The sequence below is a fragment of the Haliaeetus leucocephalus genome, unplaced genomic scaffold (genome assembly GCF_000737465.1).
Source record: "Haliaeetus leucocephalus isolate CR32 unplaced genomic scaffold, Haliaeetus_leucocephalus-4.0 Scaffold164, whole genome shotgun sequence".
Taxonomy (NCBI): domain Eukaryota; kingdom Metazoa; phylum Chordata; class Aves; order Accipitriformes; family Accipitridae; genus Haliaeetus; species Haliaeetus leucocephalus.
The window spans coordinates 1,663,360-1,681,476 of NW_010972600.1; the positions used below are offsets into that span (position 1 = coordinate 1,663,360).

At 42.7% G+C, this 18,117-nt stretch overlaps 2 protein-coding genes across 5 annotated transcripts in view; both read right to left on the reverse strand.

Moving 5' to 3' along the window:
* SLC25A42 (solute carrier family 25, member 42) overlaps positions 1-18,117 on the reverse strand; it is a 22,630-nt gene continuing 4,513 nt past the window's right edge. For 2 of the 4 annotated variants that reach the window (XM_010563225.1, XM_010563223.1), the window contains exons 2-8: positions 11,437-11,559; positions 10,201-10,312; positions 7,840-7,865; positions 6,825-6,991; positions 6,057-6,173; positions 5,413-5,564; positions 1-5,014 (exon numbers count right to left, since the gene is read on the reverse strand). In XM_010563225.1, the coding sequence (XP_010561527.1) occupies positions 4,689-5,014; positions 5,413-5,564; positions 6,057-6,173; positions 6,825-6,991; positions 7,840-7,865; positions 10,201-10,312; positions 11,437-11,520 (984 nt within the window). In that variant the 5' untranslated portion in view covers positions 11,521-11,559 and the 3' untranslated portion in view covers positions 1-4,688. Of the gene's footprint in view, positions 5,015-5,412; positions 5,565-6,056; positions 6,174-6,824; positions 6,992-7,839; positions 7,866-10,200; positions 10,313-11,436; positions 11,560-16,143; positions 16,233-18,117 lie in introns of those variants that run through there. The other 2 variants (XM_010563224.1, XM_010563227.1) reach the window with 2 other exon arrangements.
* Positions 17,123-18,117, reverse strand: part of ARMC6 (armadillo repeat containing 6) — an 11,593-nt gene continuing 10,598 nt past the window's right edge. The window contains exon 9 of the mRNA XM_010563221.1: positions 17,123-17,243. Coding sequence (XP_010561523.1) covers positions 17,200-17,243 — 44 coding nt within the window. The 3' untranslated portion in view covers positions 17,123-17,199. The remainder of the gene's footprint in view (positions 17,244-18,117) is intronic.

Sequence of the window (18,117 nt, forward strand, 5' to 3'; positions counted from 1 at the left end):
TCAATTATAATTTTTTATTAAATATACATCCTCTCTTGGCACAAATCTTAAAATATATAAACATTATATAACAAAGTGTCTTCACTGCAATAAAATAGAACTCCAGATCCAAGAAAAGCAGTCAAAATTGACACACACGCATACACGCACACATTGATGGTGAGGACACATCTTGACAAAAGGCATTTAACAGTGTTTGTGCTAATATATGCATAGACCACACAGGCAGTGAACAGTGCTGGGAAACCCTGCATCACATGGCATTTAAGGGGGAGATGGGGGCAGCGGGAGGAATCAGCCCCTACAATAAAAAAGAAGGCTGTTTTGTAGGAAAGCCACCTCCTCCTCTGGCCCAGTCCAGGGAGGGAGGGTCCGTAACACATGCCCTGGCTCTCTGCAGAGGCCCAGTACCCAGTCAGGCACTGGGGAAACAGCATGGGAAGTATCCCACCGCATTTCCTCATCCTCCTGCCCACCCAGGACTGGTGCCAGACTCGCCACAGTGCTTCTGCTCAAAGTTTCCTTTCATGCCTCATCTGCTTTTGTGTTAAAGACACCAGAGGTGGAAGACGACAGTGCTTGAGTCCTTCTAAGCAGAAGGTGATAAGAAGTTAACAGAAGTACCACTATTTTTCCACAGAAGCTATGAAACTGCTTTCAGAGAACTCCCACGGAGTACCAATGCTACACCACACTACCCACCCCATGGCTTTCAGCGACATCATGCCTCGGGAGGCTGTGACTCCTCTCCTGATCCTTCCACCACAGTCCTGCCAACCACCAGCCGGCTCTTCGGCAGCTCTGCCTTCCCAGGGAACTGGCAGAGGTCTGCACAGGGCATGCAGGGCAAAAGGTTTGCAAGAAGCCAGCTCAGATCCCACCTCTCACATACTCAAGTTCCCTAACTGACCCTCTGAGCCTCCCAGAAGGACAAGCTCTCCCTGAGCTACTTACTCAGCAAGCAGCCACTTTCACAGAGTAAGTGGGCATCACATGGAGGTACCAAAAGAAGAAACGACAAGAAGCAGCAGCATTTCACAGCTTGTAAAGGAAAAGGTGCTAGGAGAAGTGAAGGTGCTAGGTGGGACAAGTAGTTCAAGAACCTTTCAAAAAAATCTTCTGCCCCATCATCTAGTGCCTTTAACTTCTTGTCCCCCCACACAAGCATCCCTGCCTGTGAGTGGGAAGCCTAGTTGGGCTGTTTGGGCATCGCTATCAAAGCTGCAATTTTGTCATTTTGGATGCATTTCATTGGACCTGATTTTCTTGAAGTGCTAGTGCGGGACTAAAGGTGCAGAAGCAGGAAGGGAGGGAGAGTAGACAAGAAAAAAAAAAGCACCAATCAATGTTTGGTGGTAATGCATTAAGGTACAATGAAAAACATGACTTTAAAATAAAAGCAAGGAATTTTAGAATAATAAAATGAAAAATTGGGGAATTTGTGGTAGTAAAGAAGTTCTAAAGAAAAGGACTGGAGAACATTCCAGTTAGACTTGTCTCCTTTTTCAGAGCTAAAGGCAATGGACCTTCTTGGCCAGCACACAGGCACCCTCCCTTTCCAAATCAGCATGCCCAAAACTCCTCGGGCACTCATTCCAGGCAGCAGAGAGATCTGGAATACGTCTCAATTCATGCAAAGATTAAGAGAAGGGAAGAGAACACTCTGTTTCTCCTTTTCTACATTCAAATCAGAGAAGAAAGAAAAAAGCTATTTAAAACAACCCAAAGCAATAACACACAGTTACTCTGAACACTTTTGCCCAAGAAACAAAAGCACCAAAACCATTACAGACTGAATTCAAAGATCTGTCTCTGAACAAACACTCAGCCTGCAAAACTTGGAAAAACGTGTTTGGCTAAAATTCCATTGAATTAAAATCAGGTGCAGCTGCTAATTAAGGAACAACTTATCTGAGCCCAATGCTTCCAAGTCTGGCTGTGCTTCAGGTCTTGTTTCTCAGAGTCCCCAGGCTCTAGATGAGCCGCCTGCACAGCACTTCGGCTGCAAGGTGGGCGATGCCAGGGTCAGCCAGCCAGAAGCTGTCTCCTCCACAGGCTTCCCGTTCATTTAATATACTAGCTGCACTCCTGATGTAGCAGAAGGTACCCTGTGCAGATCTGCCCTCCTGTTCAGTCCCAAACAAGAGGCTAGTCATCCAGTGTAAATCCTTTCTCAGTCAGGACCCAGGAGGAATTAAGCCACCTCTGTTGCCATAGGGGTTCAGTGATGCTCAACATCTCATAAGACAAGGTCTGCTGCGCTTGCCTCTGAGATGATCTACCGTACTGTGGAGCAAAGAAGCCCGCTCTAACTTGGATGCCACAGTTCAGCTTCCTCTCGTCTTCATATAGTACCCATCAGCTGTGCAGAAAGGACTGTGCTTTGAACTGGAAGCCTCCAAGCTGAGAGAGAACTTGGCATGGATTGTACACACAGTCAGACACACATACACGCACGTACGCACAGTCAACTGCTGACACACCTAGTTGCTGGTCTGTACCTCACTTTTGCGGTAGGATGGAACTGCCTTAGTATTTCTTCACTGGGCCAGACAAGATAAAGACAAGAGCAGAAGTAATTGGCTTCTCCATTGGAGAAAAGAAATCAGAGCTCTTGCAAAGGACTAAACAAAATTTCACCCAAACGAAGAGCTGATCATCTTCCATTAGCAATGGGAGCAAAAAAATATACAGAATTCATGGCTAGCCTCTCTAAAGACTCTTAAAACAACAACACCTAACATTAATTACAAGGTAAATCAGTGACTGCAGTCAAGTTTCGCAACGGAAATCATAATTTGTGGGCTTGGAGGCAGAAATTACTGAGGTTAATACCCTGCCCATCCACAACCACTAAAGTATGATCGATCCCACGTGTTCTGGGAACACCATGCATGCTAATACTTCAGTATGCTGGCTCTCTGCCATGTCCACAAAATGGAAGTGTAGGTGCTCAATTCCTAGGGAAATATTTGGCATTAGAAGCAAGTTATGCTCCAAAGAACAAGTGCAAAGACAAAAGAAAGGAGAAAGCTATTTCTACCAATTGTGCAATTACCTCCATTCCCATTAATAAAGCCATGACACAAGGCTCAAACTACAACAGCTAAAATACATACACCAGAAAAGGACAGCTTTTAAATTATGCCTTATTTTTCTTTTTACGTTATGGACTATGTCAGCTGGAAAGGGATTTTTAATCTTGGCTTATGTAATCTGATTCTCAGAGAAGTCTAAAGTTTGCTCTGACCTCTCTTGCACTCCAAATTTAATATAGGAATGGAACATAAAACAAAACCACCCCCAAATCTCCATTTCCCTGAAAACTGATTTGAAATAGAAACACTGAAAGGTAATTCACCATTCATTTTCAAATTGCAACTAGAAATGATTGGCACTATATATAATTTCTGAAGGGTCAATACTGGCTGTGGTGCCCGTCCTCCCAAGGACCCAGTTGGTCCAGAAGAACTCTAGGAATAAAAGCAAGTGGGCTTAGGTGTGGACTAATGAATGGAGGTGACACAATCTACACAGCAGGCACCAAAAGACAACAAAATTGTTCAGAAGCAGGGCCAGCAGCTTGAATCAACTACTAGGCTGTATTCACCAGACGTGAACAGCCTTTCAGGATAGCTAAGTCCACGTCACATGTGCGTCTTTGAGAAGTTTGTTCTTGCATCGTGCATAAAGCCACAACAATAATACTGAAGGATAAAACTGCTTAAATTTTAAGTATGTAACACTTCCTTTTCTAGTGCATCAACACTACAGTCTGCCAAATCCCTCAGAAAACGCTGCCTTTAAGACCATGACAACAATGGAAGGGTTTGGGTAGCCCGAAAGCATTACTGCAGTTCGATTCAATCCAGTTTGTGAATCCAGGCACAGCCCCTACTCAACAACACTGACAGCAAACATGAGAATTTGATTTACAAAACTGCTCAGAACTTTTGTCCCCTGCTGTCTACAGTCTTTGGTAATCTCAGAGGGACATTGCAAGCAAGGGATATTTTATGCAACTCAACACAGAAATGAGAAGAACATTTGAAAAAGGGCAGCATTTCCAGCCAGAGCTCACATTCAACTTCCAGAACAAAAGAAGCGACCTGGACCTGTTAAATCCTGCTGTGTCCTGTTTTATGGAAACCGATGCTTACAGGTCAGAGGAATGTGAAATTCCCTACAGACTAACTGGAATATTGCACTTGGCAGACCGCCTCCAGCTAACACATGTTCAGTAACTCTAAACTGCCTACCAGGAACAGCAGTCACTTCCCAGATTCAGGGGTTCACTCCAACAGCACCAAGTCCTCTCTTTCATCACGCACCACTTCATCTGCCCACAGAGACCAGGTGAGGAGCCAGCAGCAGCACATATTTGTTTGAGAGGCTCCACTCCTGGTATCAGACAGTAGAACAGAAGGGTGAGGCAGCTACTTTAGAGGACTCAGTTCTGCAGAATTGTAAGAAGAATTTTGTTTAGGAAAGAGTTAGTTTCAGGTTGAGGTTTCCAGATAACTCAGAGGCTCATGAAAAAGAAAAAAAAAAAATCAACAACAGAAAAAACAAACAAGAAAGGTAAGTTCTCAGCTGCAGGAGAGCATGTACAAAGTGAGGGAAAGCTAGCATTGCTCTTTCTACACGTGTTGTACTTTTCCCCAGCAAGGACTGTGGGGATTAAGCTACTACCTTTCAACATTAGTGCTGTGCTGTAATTTACGGAGAAGGATCTGCGTCAGGTCAAAGGTTGTGAAGCTTATTCCCACTGCAATTGGACCTTTGACCCAGTTCATGCTGAGTCCTTTGTACAAGCCACGGATTAGTCCCTCTTCTCTTATAATCTCCTGCATGGTGAGAAGGATGGAACTGTACGTGTGTCCCATAACCCCTGCCGTCTGCATTCGTCGGCGAACCACATCCAGGGGGTAAGAAGCTGACTGGCCAATCAAGCCTGCACAGGCACCAAACAAAAGCCGCTCCGGAGGGGATGGCTGCAATTTCCCACTGTGATCTGGGAAAAAGAAAGCAGCAGAGTGTAGAAAGCTTCTTGTAATAAACACATGATTAAGGTCAAGTGGGCTGAGAGCCAAAGACAGTACTGAGTGCCAGAGCTCCTGAGATTTTGTTCCCAACTTGGTTGTTAGCTGACTTGGTATGTGACCAAGTCCTTCTGCACCCAGGACTCGCACCTTCTTGTTCCTCTGCAAGACAGAGATACTGCTTTTCTGCAGCTTGCCTTCTTCATAGTCTGGAATTGGAGAGACGGAGGCACAAGGCATCCTCCACAAGCACAGAACTTTGCAATTGGCTTCAAGGCCAGGAAAAGGACTTGTACCACTGAATTCAAACATCTCAAGTTGGCCAAAAGCCTACACCATTTCACTTGGAAGCAAACCAAGTTGCTTTTACCTGCATGTAGTTTCTTCAACGTCTCATAGGTGAAGAAGCTGAGCCCGGCATACGGAATCACTCCAAGGATGGTTGGTGTAAATCCCCTATACAATGTCTTTAATCCTTCCTCTCGGGATATTCGGATGAAGACATGAACAATATTGCTGTACCTAGCATGTGGACACAAGAAAACCAAATCTGTGCTGGTTAGTGACTGCACACACCAGTAGTATTTCCAACAGGGCTTTCTGAAGAATCAACAATTAAGTAATTCAGCTCTGAGCTCATCGAACAGCTCAGAAAGGATTTCAGAAGCCTGTCTGGAAATGGAGAAGCCAGTCACCAGCTCTCCTGTAGCCCTATCATAACAAGCTATCCTGTCTGTTAGATCTCTTCCGGAGGCATTGTGCCAGCTGGCCTCCTAAAGAACCAACACACAGGTTTTACTAGTGAGGTCTTTCAGTATCGATCTCCTTCCAGCCCCTGGACTAACCAGGGCTCTGGTCATTTAATCAGTGCTCAGACCCCAGCAGTAAGAGGTTTATTACACCAAAGGCTCTGAGCAAGAAGTGACCCAGAAAATGGGAATAAAGTCATCTGACCTTAAAAGAAAGTTCTGCATTTGTTCGTGGTGCTTGTACTTGCTTTTGTTAGGCACTTACATCTCCTTCGGCGTGACAGCCATTCGAGCACGGACCATATCCAAGGGGTAGGTTAACATGGCAGCCGTTGTGCCTGCCAGAGAGCCAGCAATGAATCGAGGAAAGGGTGTCAGCGCTCTAAAGTAAGGTGAGAGAAGAGACCAAACAGATCACCTGGAGATGGAAATACTGTGTGGCTTTTGAGCATGGCTCTACTCTATCTGCTACTGAATCCCTTCCCTGCCTGTGTACTGAAGAGAGGTGGGTGGGTGGGGGTTGAAGCAGCTGTGGTTTGCCACAGCCGTTCAAGATGGAGGCTTAGAGAAAATCTCTGCTGAGGACAGCAAGCCTGACTTGGGGTGTCTCAGACACTACATGCCCAAGAGCAAGAGGCTCAGGCCACACGCACGGCTCAGATAACAGTGCAAGGCTGGGTCTTGTTGCTTCTCCTGCAAAGAAAAGCTCTTTGTTTTGCCTGCCCACTCTCAGCACAGGGAAGCGCTAACTCAATGTCTAGGCCACTTCTTGCTCACGCCTCTAGAAGACAGGGTCTTCTTCTCACAAAGATCTCCCCTGTGCAAGACTAGAAGCCCAGCCCTTTGCTTAGCCCCCTCACACACCCTGTTCTGTGAAGCCATCATGAGAGGGGCTAGCACAACTCTGTACCAACAGAGCTTTCAACTCAGCAGGCCTGCACAAAGCAGAGAAACGTGCTCCCTCCCTACCATCTATGGTCCCACAAACTGCTCCATCCTCCTCTGCAAGGATCAAAGCCACGCTGCATCTTACTTTCCCTGGAAGCCGTAGTAACTCCCCAGGAGCTGCTTGTACTCTTCGTGTGCACAGAACTGAATGGCGGCGTAAGGGATCACACGGACCATGGTGGCTGAGTTCCCCCGCCAGAGACTCCAGAAGCCTTCATTGAGGTAGGTGCGATAAATCAGCCTGTAGGCTTCCTGCAGGCAACGGATCAAAGGTCAGACAGGGAGATCATGATAAGAGGGAGTCCGAACAATAGAGGGGGAAAAGGTGACCCTATAGCTTAACCTCTCCAAATCCTCCTTCCCACCCCAAGCACAGTAAGCTGATATCAGCTGTTTATGCTCGCAATCGTGACTCCAGAATAAGACAACTAAAACGTCTTCTCTGGGGAGATCAAATCAGATACGTTAGAGCGAAAAAGAACTGGAGTCAGGAAGACAGAGTTTTAGATTCAAGACATCTTCATTTTCCCTCTGAGGGTAAGGCACAGAGCTGGATTGCTGTTTGCACAAACCATTTCTCAACTCAAATTAATCTTCTTAGTATAAGACAGAAACATTTGGATTACACATATTAGCACAGCACACATGGAACAGCTGTAATGCACATGCAACAAAACATTCAGCAAGCCATGACAGCGATCAGCTCCCAAATTCAAATTTCCTATATACTCTGAAACAACTCCAATGGTGGTTGGGGGAAAGAAAGCAACCACTAGAGGAGAAGGCCTAACAAAACAAAGCCCTGAGCAATGCCACAACATTTACTGTCATGTCACAGGTGGAACCTGGAGTATGAACGAGGACTGAGGCCCCTCTGTGCTAGGCACTGGACAAAAACACGAACATGAAAGAGCACTGTCCTAAGAAGTATTATAAACAGTATGGTTTCCAGTCTTTCCCTCTATGCTCTTTCACTATGACTGCTGCTAATAAAACCCAAGCAAGAAAGTTAAATAAATACAAACAGAAGATGCTGTTAGGGCTATTACTACCATTAATCAAACACTTCAGGTCAACAGGAGAGAGACACATCACCTCACCTTGGCAGAAAATCTTTTTGAAGACACTAAAAAGAAAAAATGAGCATTAGGTCTTGCAATACATTTAGATGGATCAAATAAACCATACAGGCATTTTATCTAAGGGATAAAAATAGAAGCAAAAGAATTAATGCAAGAGAAAATTGAGATTTTTTCTAATAAACAAAGACTTTCCACAGGTAAGTGCTCCCAAATTCTCTTTAGCATATAAGTTCATTTTTCCATCTACTGTTATGAAAAAGCTCAGTTTGTGTCACGCTTCTTAAAGCACTAAAAATAAATGAATAAATAAAAAATTAAAAAAAAAATCAAAACTGCACCGACCACTTATTTTAGTAGAGCATTTCCATGCACAGGTTCCAAACTAATGCCAGAATCCAGCAAAGAACGGGTCTGTTTAGTGAGGCTCCACGCAAGAATGGTTTCATCCTAGCAAAACTCAAATGAACACTCAGTTTCTTTTCTTGCATCCATTCAAACTGACAGCATCTCTTTAACTATGTAATACACAAGGCATTTGGAAGCAAGATTTATTTGGCATACAGCAGCTCTGTTTTGTAACATTCCTACAGCAGGAAGGAAACCCAGGCTAAAACCCGAACAGCAACGCTAATGAAACATGGTTCCAATTAAGTGTCTATTGCAGTTTCTTTCAAACTCCTTTGAGACTTGTAACCTCTCAAGTGTATCAAACAATCACATGCAAATACATTTTCACCATGTTGCTCCTTTATGCAATTCAACACTTTTTTTTTTTTTTTTTTTAAAGAAATAAAAACACCTCAATAACCAATTGCAGCTGGCTCTGCAATGGAAAAGAGCTCTTCTCCCTCTCCCACAGGAAAATTCTTCAGTCTCTAGTTCAAGGGACAACCTTCCTACACTCACATGACCCAAAGATGCTTCCCCTCTTCACAGAGAGGGAAGAGGCCCCAGAGTAAAAACCTTTAGGAGAGCAAGAGACTACGAAATCCATTAGATATTAAGGAGTTGGTCAGAACGGGCATGTTTTAATCATACCCTTTGCAGCGAGTTTAATGGGCCAAACCAAACAGGTCTTTTTATAAATGTAGGCCTATACAAATTAAAGGTGATTTATATGGACAGCTGTTGACTCACCCCAGTTCTGCTGTTTCCACCTCACCTCTGATCCTGACATTTCCAACCTTAGATGAACTACAGTGTTTGTTCTAGTGAGAAAGCACAGTGCGTACTCATTGCTGCACAAGCATCTGGTCACAGATGCAATCCCAGCCTGCAGCCAGCCCAGGCTTTAGCTCCCTACAGCTTGAACTCCCTGATCTATATCCCTGCTATTCCAGACCTCAGCCCCTGCTATGTTGAGAATGAAAATCATGTCAAATGAAAGTCAATTCAAAATTAAATCTCATCCAGGGATTAGATTAAACCTACCCAATTCATTTAATCTGGGATGTCAACCAGATTTAAAATTCTTGGCCTCACCAAATGTCTACTGTATTAACAGTCTGCACTATTCCCTTTGGGACAATTAGTGTAGCTGACAGTTCCGGCACTGAAACAGGGGAACTGAACAGAGCCCATGATGGGGCTAAATCCCAAATCCTACTAAACACATGAGAATTTTCTACTCCAATTAGACTCATTTAATTTTCAGTTACACACTTTACGGGTTCCAAAAAGGGCTTTTTAATACAAAGCTAGGTATGCCAGCTTCAATGCTTGTTTCAACTCTAACCAAAACAATTGAACTGCAATACAATGCAACTCTTAGTAGAAAAGACTGCATACATTTGAGCAGGCATAGCCTGGCATCCAGCCTTTAGCAAGAAACTCAAACAGCTCAATTACGTCCCTACAGTGTCACCACATCTCCTTATGTTGCTCCTTTCCCTTCCCCACCTTATTTCTCTAAACCGAACAGACACAGAAATCTGGAGTGTTAGCAATCATCCCCTCAAATGCTGCCTTTACAGTGCCTATTTACTCTGTACTCCAAAACTCTCCCGTACGTCACAGAACGCATGTGGCCAGCCAACGTTCATAAGCCACAGGCATCTATCTCTAACCAGCAATATGTGCGTCTGTGTTACACTGAAAAAGCAAAACTCTTGCTGACTACCATGAGACTTGGATCCAACAGTACGGGCCAGATGCACAGCTGATTGACACCTGCAATAATCCTACCAAGAATCAAACAATAGGTTTTTAGACTCAATTCATTGTGGTAACGTCACTATTCTGTCTGCATCCTGCCAGGTCTCTGCAGACTGAAGAAGGACAAAGCACTGGAGAACAGGCTGGCTGAACAGATCAGAGAAGCTGTTTTGGATTCTGCTAACAATAAAGTAAGAGCATTTTGCAAAAGCCAACAGGACTCACCTTGAAACATGATTTTTGTTCTATCCAGTGGAGCTACTGCAGTTTTAGCAACAGCACCAGCCAATGCACCAGACATCAGGGAGTTGAGTACTTTTTTTTTCTCCTGGTTATCCTGGAACAAAGCATTGTTTAGTATGACACAGTCAATCCTAAGCAAAAGTTGTAATATTTTTCCTTTGCTGCAGCGTTTACCCCCTCTTAAGGGCTTGGGTCGAAATTCTCTTCAAAATTTCAAGCACAGTAAATTCCTGGTCAGATCATGAAGCACAAAGATTAGACTTGTCTGCCAAGATGCAAAGTTCCAAGGTCTGCCACCTCTTACATGTACTGTTTTCTCCCTAATCAGATTTCTAAAAGCCAAGTCACTACCTCCTCATGGTTTAGGCACGTAGAGAGGCACGTTTCTTTCTTGCCCTTCTAGTAACACACAAGCCCTATTTCCACATTGTTCCCAAGATCCTAAGATTAAAACAAGACAGGTTTCCTACTATGATAAATGGAATGGAAGCATTTTTGTTATTGACATTCCTGCCACAGTTCATATTTATAAAGAAGCTATCTTCTCATTACACATGGACAGAAACCAAGTAAATGACTTGAAATCTAACACTGTAAAGGTTACGGACTGAAAGACAAGTCAAGACAAGGCTTAAGAATGTTAACTTTTGATATGCTTCTCATGAAGAGGAGTTAAGATTTTTATTTTTTCAGAATGTTTCACAATCAAAAAGTTAATGTTTATTACCAAAATACATGCTTCAGTTCAATTTTCCCTTTCAGCTTTGCCTGTCTGGTGCTAAATGCAAGGGCAGCCATGCAAGGCAGCACTGTGTGAACTTCAGCCAGAGTTTTGGTCCAAATTAGGCCAAGGTTCAGTGTCACCTTCTCTACCAGTGTTTCTAACAGGAGTCCAGCAACAGCAGCAAGAGCAGGGAAACCAAGACTTATGGCTCTCTTCCCAGCTCTGCCACTAAAGACATAACAAGACATAACCTTGAACTAGGAATGCAGCCCTGCCTGCCTGTCAGCTGTGAGCAATGCCCAGCCTCTTCCCAGAGGGCTGGAACTGCTTGGCCATCCTCAGAGAAAGCAGAAATTACAATTTTTCTGACTTGCACATACACTACAGCTCTTTCAGGACTCTGCAGCTCAAATCCCATTGAGATGCTTCCTTTGGTAGCCACGCAGCTCTTCTCTCAAACCTACTGCACATACCCAACAATCTCGTGCTCTTACCTCTGAAGGGAGATGAGTTGATGTAACTGGCTCCACATCCTGCCGTTTGAAATCCACTTGACCTTCTCTCACACCATTACCCATACCAGTTGCACTTACAAGTGGGCAGAAGAGCTACAGCTCCTAAATTGAAAACAAGAACAAAGCAAGAGTTAGTGTCAAAAGTAGGAAATACGCAGGTAGTAAAAACCTTGTACAGGAAGGAAGAGCGACCTACTCCCAGGCCCATTTTCAGTAGGAAAACCCCCCTTCCAAGCTCCCAGATGAAGAGCATTTCCAGGATCCTAGCGCCATTTCCTTCCTTTAAGGTGCAAGCATATGGGGGGGGCACTTTGGTGCTATATAAAAACTGTGTCAATCATATTCACTCTTTTCAGCCCACAAGGAACCCAGCTGCAAGTTACAACATCAAAATATCCATAGTTTCTAGACAGAAGAATCGGATCCTCTTCCATTGCTTACAGTGAGGATTTTGGTTGCTACTCAGTTTGCTTGCTGAGCATCTAGATATTGGAGAAGGCATACAGAAATTTAAAACCCAGCCCTGGAAAATGGAAAAAATAGTCACAGCAGTAAGTCCCAAAGCCTGCCATAAGCAATTGGAGGTTATTTTAAGAAACAGATAGATCCAATGCCTCACACGTGCCATAAAAGCTATTTTGATGATGCTAGTGATTTGACAAAGCAGCATATCAGTGATTTCAGAACTCCCTTTCTTCACGGTTGCAATGCACACGTGCTTGTAGCTAGTGAATCAGTGCAGTTTGCACAGATGTTTCTTGCTGTGATACATGCTCTCACTTGCCACATGAAAGGCAAGGTCAGTCTAACCTTAGCTGCAGAGTATAAACGCAGAGATAATGCTTTAAGTAGAAGCTATCACTTTAGCATCTAACTTTCTAATATTTCTGCTTTTTATGATGCAATTTTTTCATCCTTAAATATGCAGAAATGAAAGAGCTAAAGTTTGAAAAACTTGAGTTAACACAGAAAGGTAGCCTCTCAGAGGCCTGAGTCTATTCACAAATGAGGTGTGTAACTCCAAAGATCAGTTTTCTAAGCAACAAGCCTGCTCAAATAGCTGCTTTTCCATTCTGTTAGCTTCCTTTCAAGGAATGTGGTATTAGGAAACTTGAATTCCCAAATTGCTCCCCCATTCTGCCACAGCCTTCTCATGTGTACTCCAGCAAGTTACTTCACCTCTGCCCATCTCTGATGCCTAGGAAACCTCAGGCACAACAACCTGATTACTTGGAAAGACCATCTTAAGACTATTTTTTTTCCCCCTTTTTAACAATCTCTAGATATTACATGCTTGTCAGCACCTTTCATACTTGCTGACCTATTTTTTTTTTCCCCACATTGCTCTCATAAATTAGTGCCAGACTTCACTTTCAAAACCCCTTGGTTGCAGCAGAGATATTAACGCAAAGCCAGAGACAGATCAGCCTTGTCTGTATTCGTGCATGACCAATTTGTGATGATGAAGCTATGCACGACCCGTGCACTCAGTCCAAAGGAGGACAAACACACCTGGGTATCTTTAATGCCAGACATCACTTGCTAGAGCTTTGGGAAGACGCATATCAATGCATTTACAACTCCTGAGGGTGTTTTCGAAAAGAGGAGATCGCAGGATGTTGCTCAGAGTAATAACTCAAAATTTTAATGAAAGATAACATCTGATAGACTAAAGCACAACCTAAACAGCATCAATGTTTGCACTTGAAAAGTTTTATCACGGAAGCTTGGTCACATCAGACCATGTGAACAAAAACTCCTGTAAGGATCAAGACCAAAGATGATTCATAACACTATGGAGCAGAGCACTTCATTAAATTATTCTGAAGAACACAGACTGTTGATTATTTCTAATTACTATCTGTAGCTACCTCCTTTCCTTCTTATCTCACGTACCTGGAAAATATATTGTAAAACAATGCCTTTCAGCAAAAGCAGAAAAGAAATCACAGGTAGAGATGATATCCCTAGCTGTTTCAAATAAAGAAATGTAGGTCACAATATCAGATTTATCTCTACCAAAAATAAACCCGCAAAAATAGAAATGGTGCTAAAGAGCTTAAGAATGCAATACGCAACTTTATTTTAAAACATGATTTTGAAAGATGATTGAGAAAGAGATGACTAAGGAAATTTTAAAAACTAAACTGATGTTATTAAGCCTGGACTTATTTTAGAACACGCACATGCATAAAGATGATATCCATTTACTCAACAATATTCTCTTTGATTCTATTCAGACAAGTTCTTTTTTTATTTTCAGTGCCCAATGCCCTGATCTTACAAACACCTGTCTATATGCTCAGTTTTACACATTAAAACTGCCCACATGCTCTACATAAATGTAGGCTCTAAACTTGCAGAGGCTTAAATGTAAAAATAGCATTTATTATTTTTATTCACATTTGCTCGCTGCAAAGCAATGCAGCTGTATTTTATTTTGGAGCTGGGCTGGATTCTGACGTCAGTTAAGTTATTAACTGAATTCTGGCTGTTATGACCAATAACGCACATTGGAGCCACAGAGAACAAAGCTTTGCTTTAAAGTTTCAGTGTGAATTTGTAGTGCCTGGCCATTAGAAGCCAGATATTATTTTGCATATACAGCAATCTGACTCGCTTATTAAGTAATCTACTGAAACCCAACATGGAGCAGCTGGATATTTTTTAAATCCTTGTATTTTGTATAGCTCCGTACACAGTCATTACTTATGTTTACAAAGCCATAGGAAACAAGAAAATAGCTGCGGATTAAATTTATTTTTTTATAAAACACTTCTGTGTTATTTATGTTGTAGTTACGCAAGTCCTTGTCACACATCTGGATCCAGAGTCCTCAGTACTACATGCTGTAGAGCAAGCCATTCCCCTAAGAGAATATATAATCAGAAAGCAAAAATGCTGGTGAAGGCAAGTTCAAAAGTTAAAGAGGTTTAATGAGTAACATACACTGTGCTTTCACAACAAAATTCACCACAGTTTATTGAAAGTACAATGCACTTACTCCGGCATCCAGTTTGAACTCCATTGTAAAACACTGCCTGTAACTTAGGCTAATTCACAGACAAAGATTATTTACCAAATTGCGAAACAGAGAAGCTCAGGCCCTTCGTTTCTGGCAGTGGCATCTTAGACAAACTGATGAAGTTAGCTGCAATAGTCTGTTTTGTGATGGTCCTTTGAGCCCTGGGCCTCTTTCTAGGTATCCTGCCTGTGTTCTAGCAATTGCAGAAACATGTGTGCGCTAAAACAAGTTTCCTTCCCTGCATACCAGGAGATGCACAGAGTATGCTCTGCACATTAAAAACTAGAGCATTGTTAGTCTTTCCCTTCCATTCTCCCAGCCCTCTCTAGCGGCACTTAATGAATACCTGAGCAAGTTCAATCAAGCTGTCAAATTGACTCTCTGACAAGTTAGACATTCTGCTTTTCTTGGTGGTGATTTTGATTAAAAGGACAGGCGAGACAGAACCAAGTTATTCAGATGATAAAAGCAACCTACTAGGAAGAAAGTCTTACAGGCAGGTGCCAGTTCATTGCCCAGAGGGGGGTGGGGGTGCAGAGAAAAAAACCAGCTCTAGCTGTCCAAGCCACTCGTGAATCCAACCGTGATGCTATATTTCAGCTATTTCATTTGCACATATTTTAAATTACACAGTCTTAAGATAATTAGTTCCTCAGCAGAAGAGCCAATGAGTTTCAGCGACCAGCATCACAACTAAGAAGTACAAATGCTCCAGTTAGAGTGTGTACAATTAAAGTCACATTGCTAAAGGCTTGCAGACTACTATACATTTCCATTTTTCAAAATTAAACCTTATTTAAAGGTTTCAGTTCACATCATTACAGCACAACCTGCCTGAAATCCCTCCTTTTTGTATTTTACCAGCTACACACATGCTTTCCTATGGCAGATTAACACCACCAACTTCCAGGAGCTGCAGGAAGGAGGGAGGGAGGGAGGAGATCTGGATTTTGCACAAAAAACTCACAGCTGGTGGAGGCAGAAATCACACTGCCCATCCTCTCCAGGCTTCACTAACATCCTAACCACTCCCATTCAGCCAACACCTAGGCAGACCCGAAACTACCTATTCATACCAAAATACCTTAACTACAAAACCAGACCTAGTCATTACACTTTTCACATTACAACCTAGTCAGAAAACAGGAGAAGCCTGGGCATCCAGCCCAGAGACTGGCTTGCAACGTGTCATTACCAAAAAACATGTTTGTCTGATACTCTCCAGTGGAATTTAGACCTGTCACAAAACACTAAGATTTCTGAAAGAATATCATCTATCCAGCCAGAACAGCAGATACGCTGCAAAGCAAACAGTCAGCACCATGAGCTATCTGAATCCAATGGCAGCGATTTGCTAGGAAATGTTTGCTTTTTCCTTGGACAAGCCCAGTAGTAACTATAAAAGTAGTTTAGAGCCCTGGACATGGGAGTGCCCTGACAGGTAATGGCAAAATCACACAGTTTCAGCAGGCCAGAGCTGCTATGACTTGATGTCCACAAAATGCACTGTATTTATAAGATAGGCAGAAGAAACTTAGTCCTGCTATCCACTTCTCTCTGATCACTACCAAAAACGAGGAGACAAAACAAGGCACATACAGGAACTTAGAAGGCTTTTTATTCAATAATTGGGGGTTGTGTACAGCACCCACCATACTTACCGCTCACAGACATTACTGTTGCACAAACTTGGATGAAGTCACAGTTCAGCTCTGGGGCAGAATTTCAATTTCATTCAGGTAAAGCCACTTGTATAACTCCACTCAGATATGCCAGCTTCCCTCATTATTCAACAGCTATCCAGTTCCTAATTCTTCTTTTTTCATTTTATTATGTTGTTAACATCACTAATGAAAGCGTATAATTAAATTAGGAAAAAAGAAAACCAAGAGAGTTCCTGCAGAAATTTTCACACATTTTCCCAGGCAGGCTGAAGTTAAACAGTACCCAGGGAAGTTACTCAATTAGATTTCCTTCAATTGTTATTGTTAAACTGAGCAATTGAGCCTGACAGAGAGAGAAATGTGGTAAGAGCAGAGATTACTGCAGCCTTAAATTCACCCTTGGAGCAAAAGCATCACAGAAAATAGGGCTGAAACACTCAGAACGGAGGGATGAACTATAACTAGATGGCCCCTTGAGGTCCATCTTTGCCTTCCAGTTTGATTAAGCCATTAAAAATCAAAAACAGATACGCCCTGAAGACTCAACTCTCTTCAGTCACATTCATCTTTTAGTTGCATACAGATCTGATCCCAAAACATTAGCTATGAATAGTGCATTGCACTTCTTCCTTTAAAGGTCTGTACAGAAACTGTTAGCATGATTTGAAAGAATCATTGACTAAAAGACTCACTAAATTACAGTATCTGGAAGAGCTTAATTTTTTTTACATGCTTTCTTAGCTCCAAAGCACAAAATAAATGCTCCTCCTGCCTCCCTCAGCCAGATATAACTCAACTCTGCCAATAAAACTGAGCATAAATTCTTTGCATGGTTTTAGATTATCTGACATAAGCCAGCTGTTGAACACTGAGAAATGGTTAAATCTAAACCTCTGCTAGCAAAGCCAGCTGTATTATTCAGAGGAGTCCAGGAGAGTTGCATTTTGAACGAAGCTTGGAAGGCAGGCATGAGCCACAGAGAAAATCTTGGCAAGAAAAAGAACCAGTGCTTCATTCTTCGGTTGCTAAAAGACGACTGTTGCTGGGAACACCTCAACTATGCTTTCCACAGCCAAAAACTGAAGACCAGTTCTTATCTGCAAGACAGACAACAGCTTTATCTGAGGGAGAACAGAGCACTTAAACAAGGAGACTGAATCAAAGGGGCCCTCTGCTGAACCCACTCCATTTATCAGACAGGAATCACCTTCCTTCAGGAACAGAAGGCAGAAAACCAAACAAATCAACAACCACACACACAAAACCCCAAGCATCCTCCCAGCTTGAATACTCCTCTCAAAAATTATTTCTCAATGGTAGTATCAAAGAAATGACAGTAAAATATTATATATGACCTCTTGGTCAGCAGCCCTGCTGCAGGCCCATGCAAATACCAGCTTTCCCATCAGTGGATCCTGGATATATTCACCTGAATGTCACCACAGGCACACACGAGATCCCAAAGTGACAGATCCCAGCACAGGTGAAATTTTTTAATTCAAACTGAGATTATTTGGAATACAAGCAACCCCCAGTCAATACATGAGCAATCTTTGCCAGGAACTATTTCATCACAGTAATGGATAATTACAATCTCTGCTTTAAGAGCCCAGCAGTTTCAATTGCTATGAAAAAAAGGAGAATAAAGAACTAAAATCTTCCATCATTAAGCAGAACGACCCACAAGCGTGCCAAGCAGGTGTCATTTCCTAACGGCAATGCTTTCCATATTGACTGTGCAGGGTCATGGTAGACTGCCAGTTACCCACCCCACTGCCTGTTGTAGTCACTCTAAATTGTACAAAAATTAATGCAAAGTTAAGCATCAACTCTGCTTAGCCAAAGCGTTACAGATTCCAATTAACTTTGATTACCTTATAGTAACACAGGCCTAGCAGCACTAACAGATGACACAGACACACCTTCACCATTAACTGCACAACAGCAAGAAGTAGCAGATTTAAAGCACAA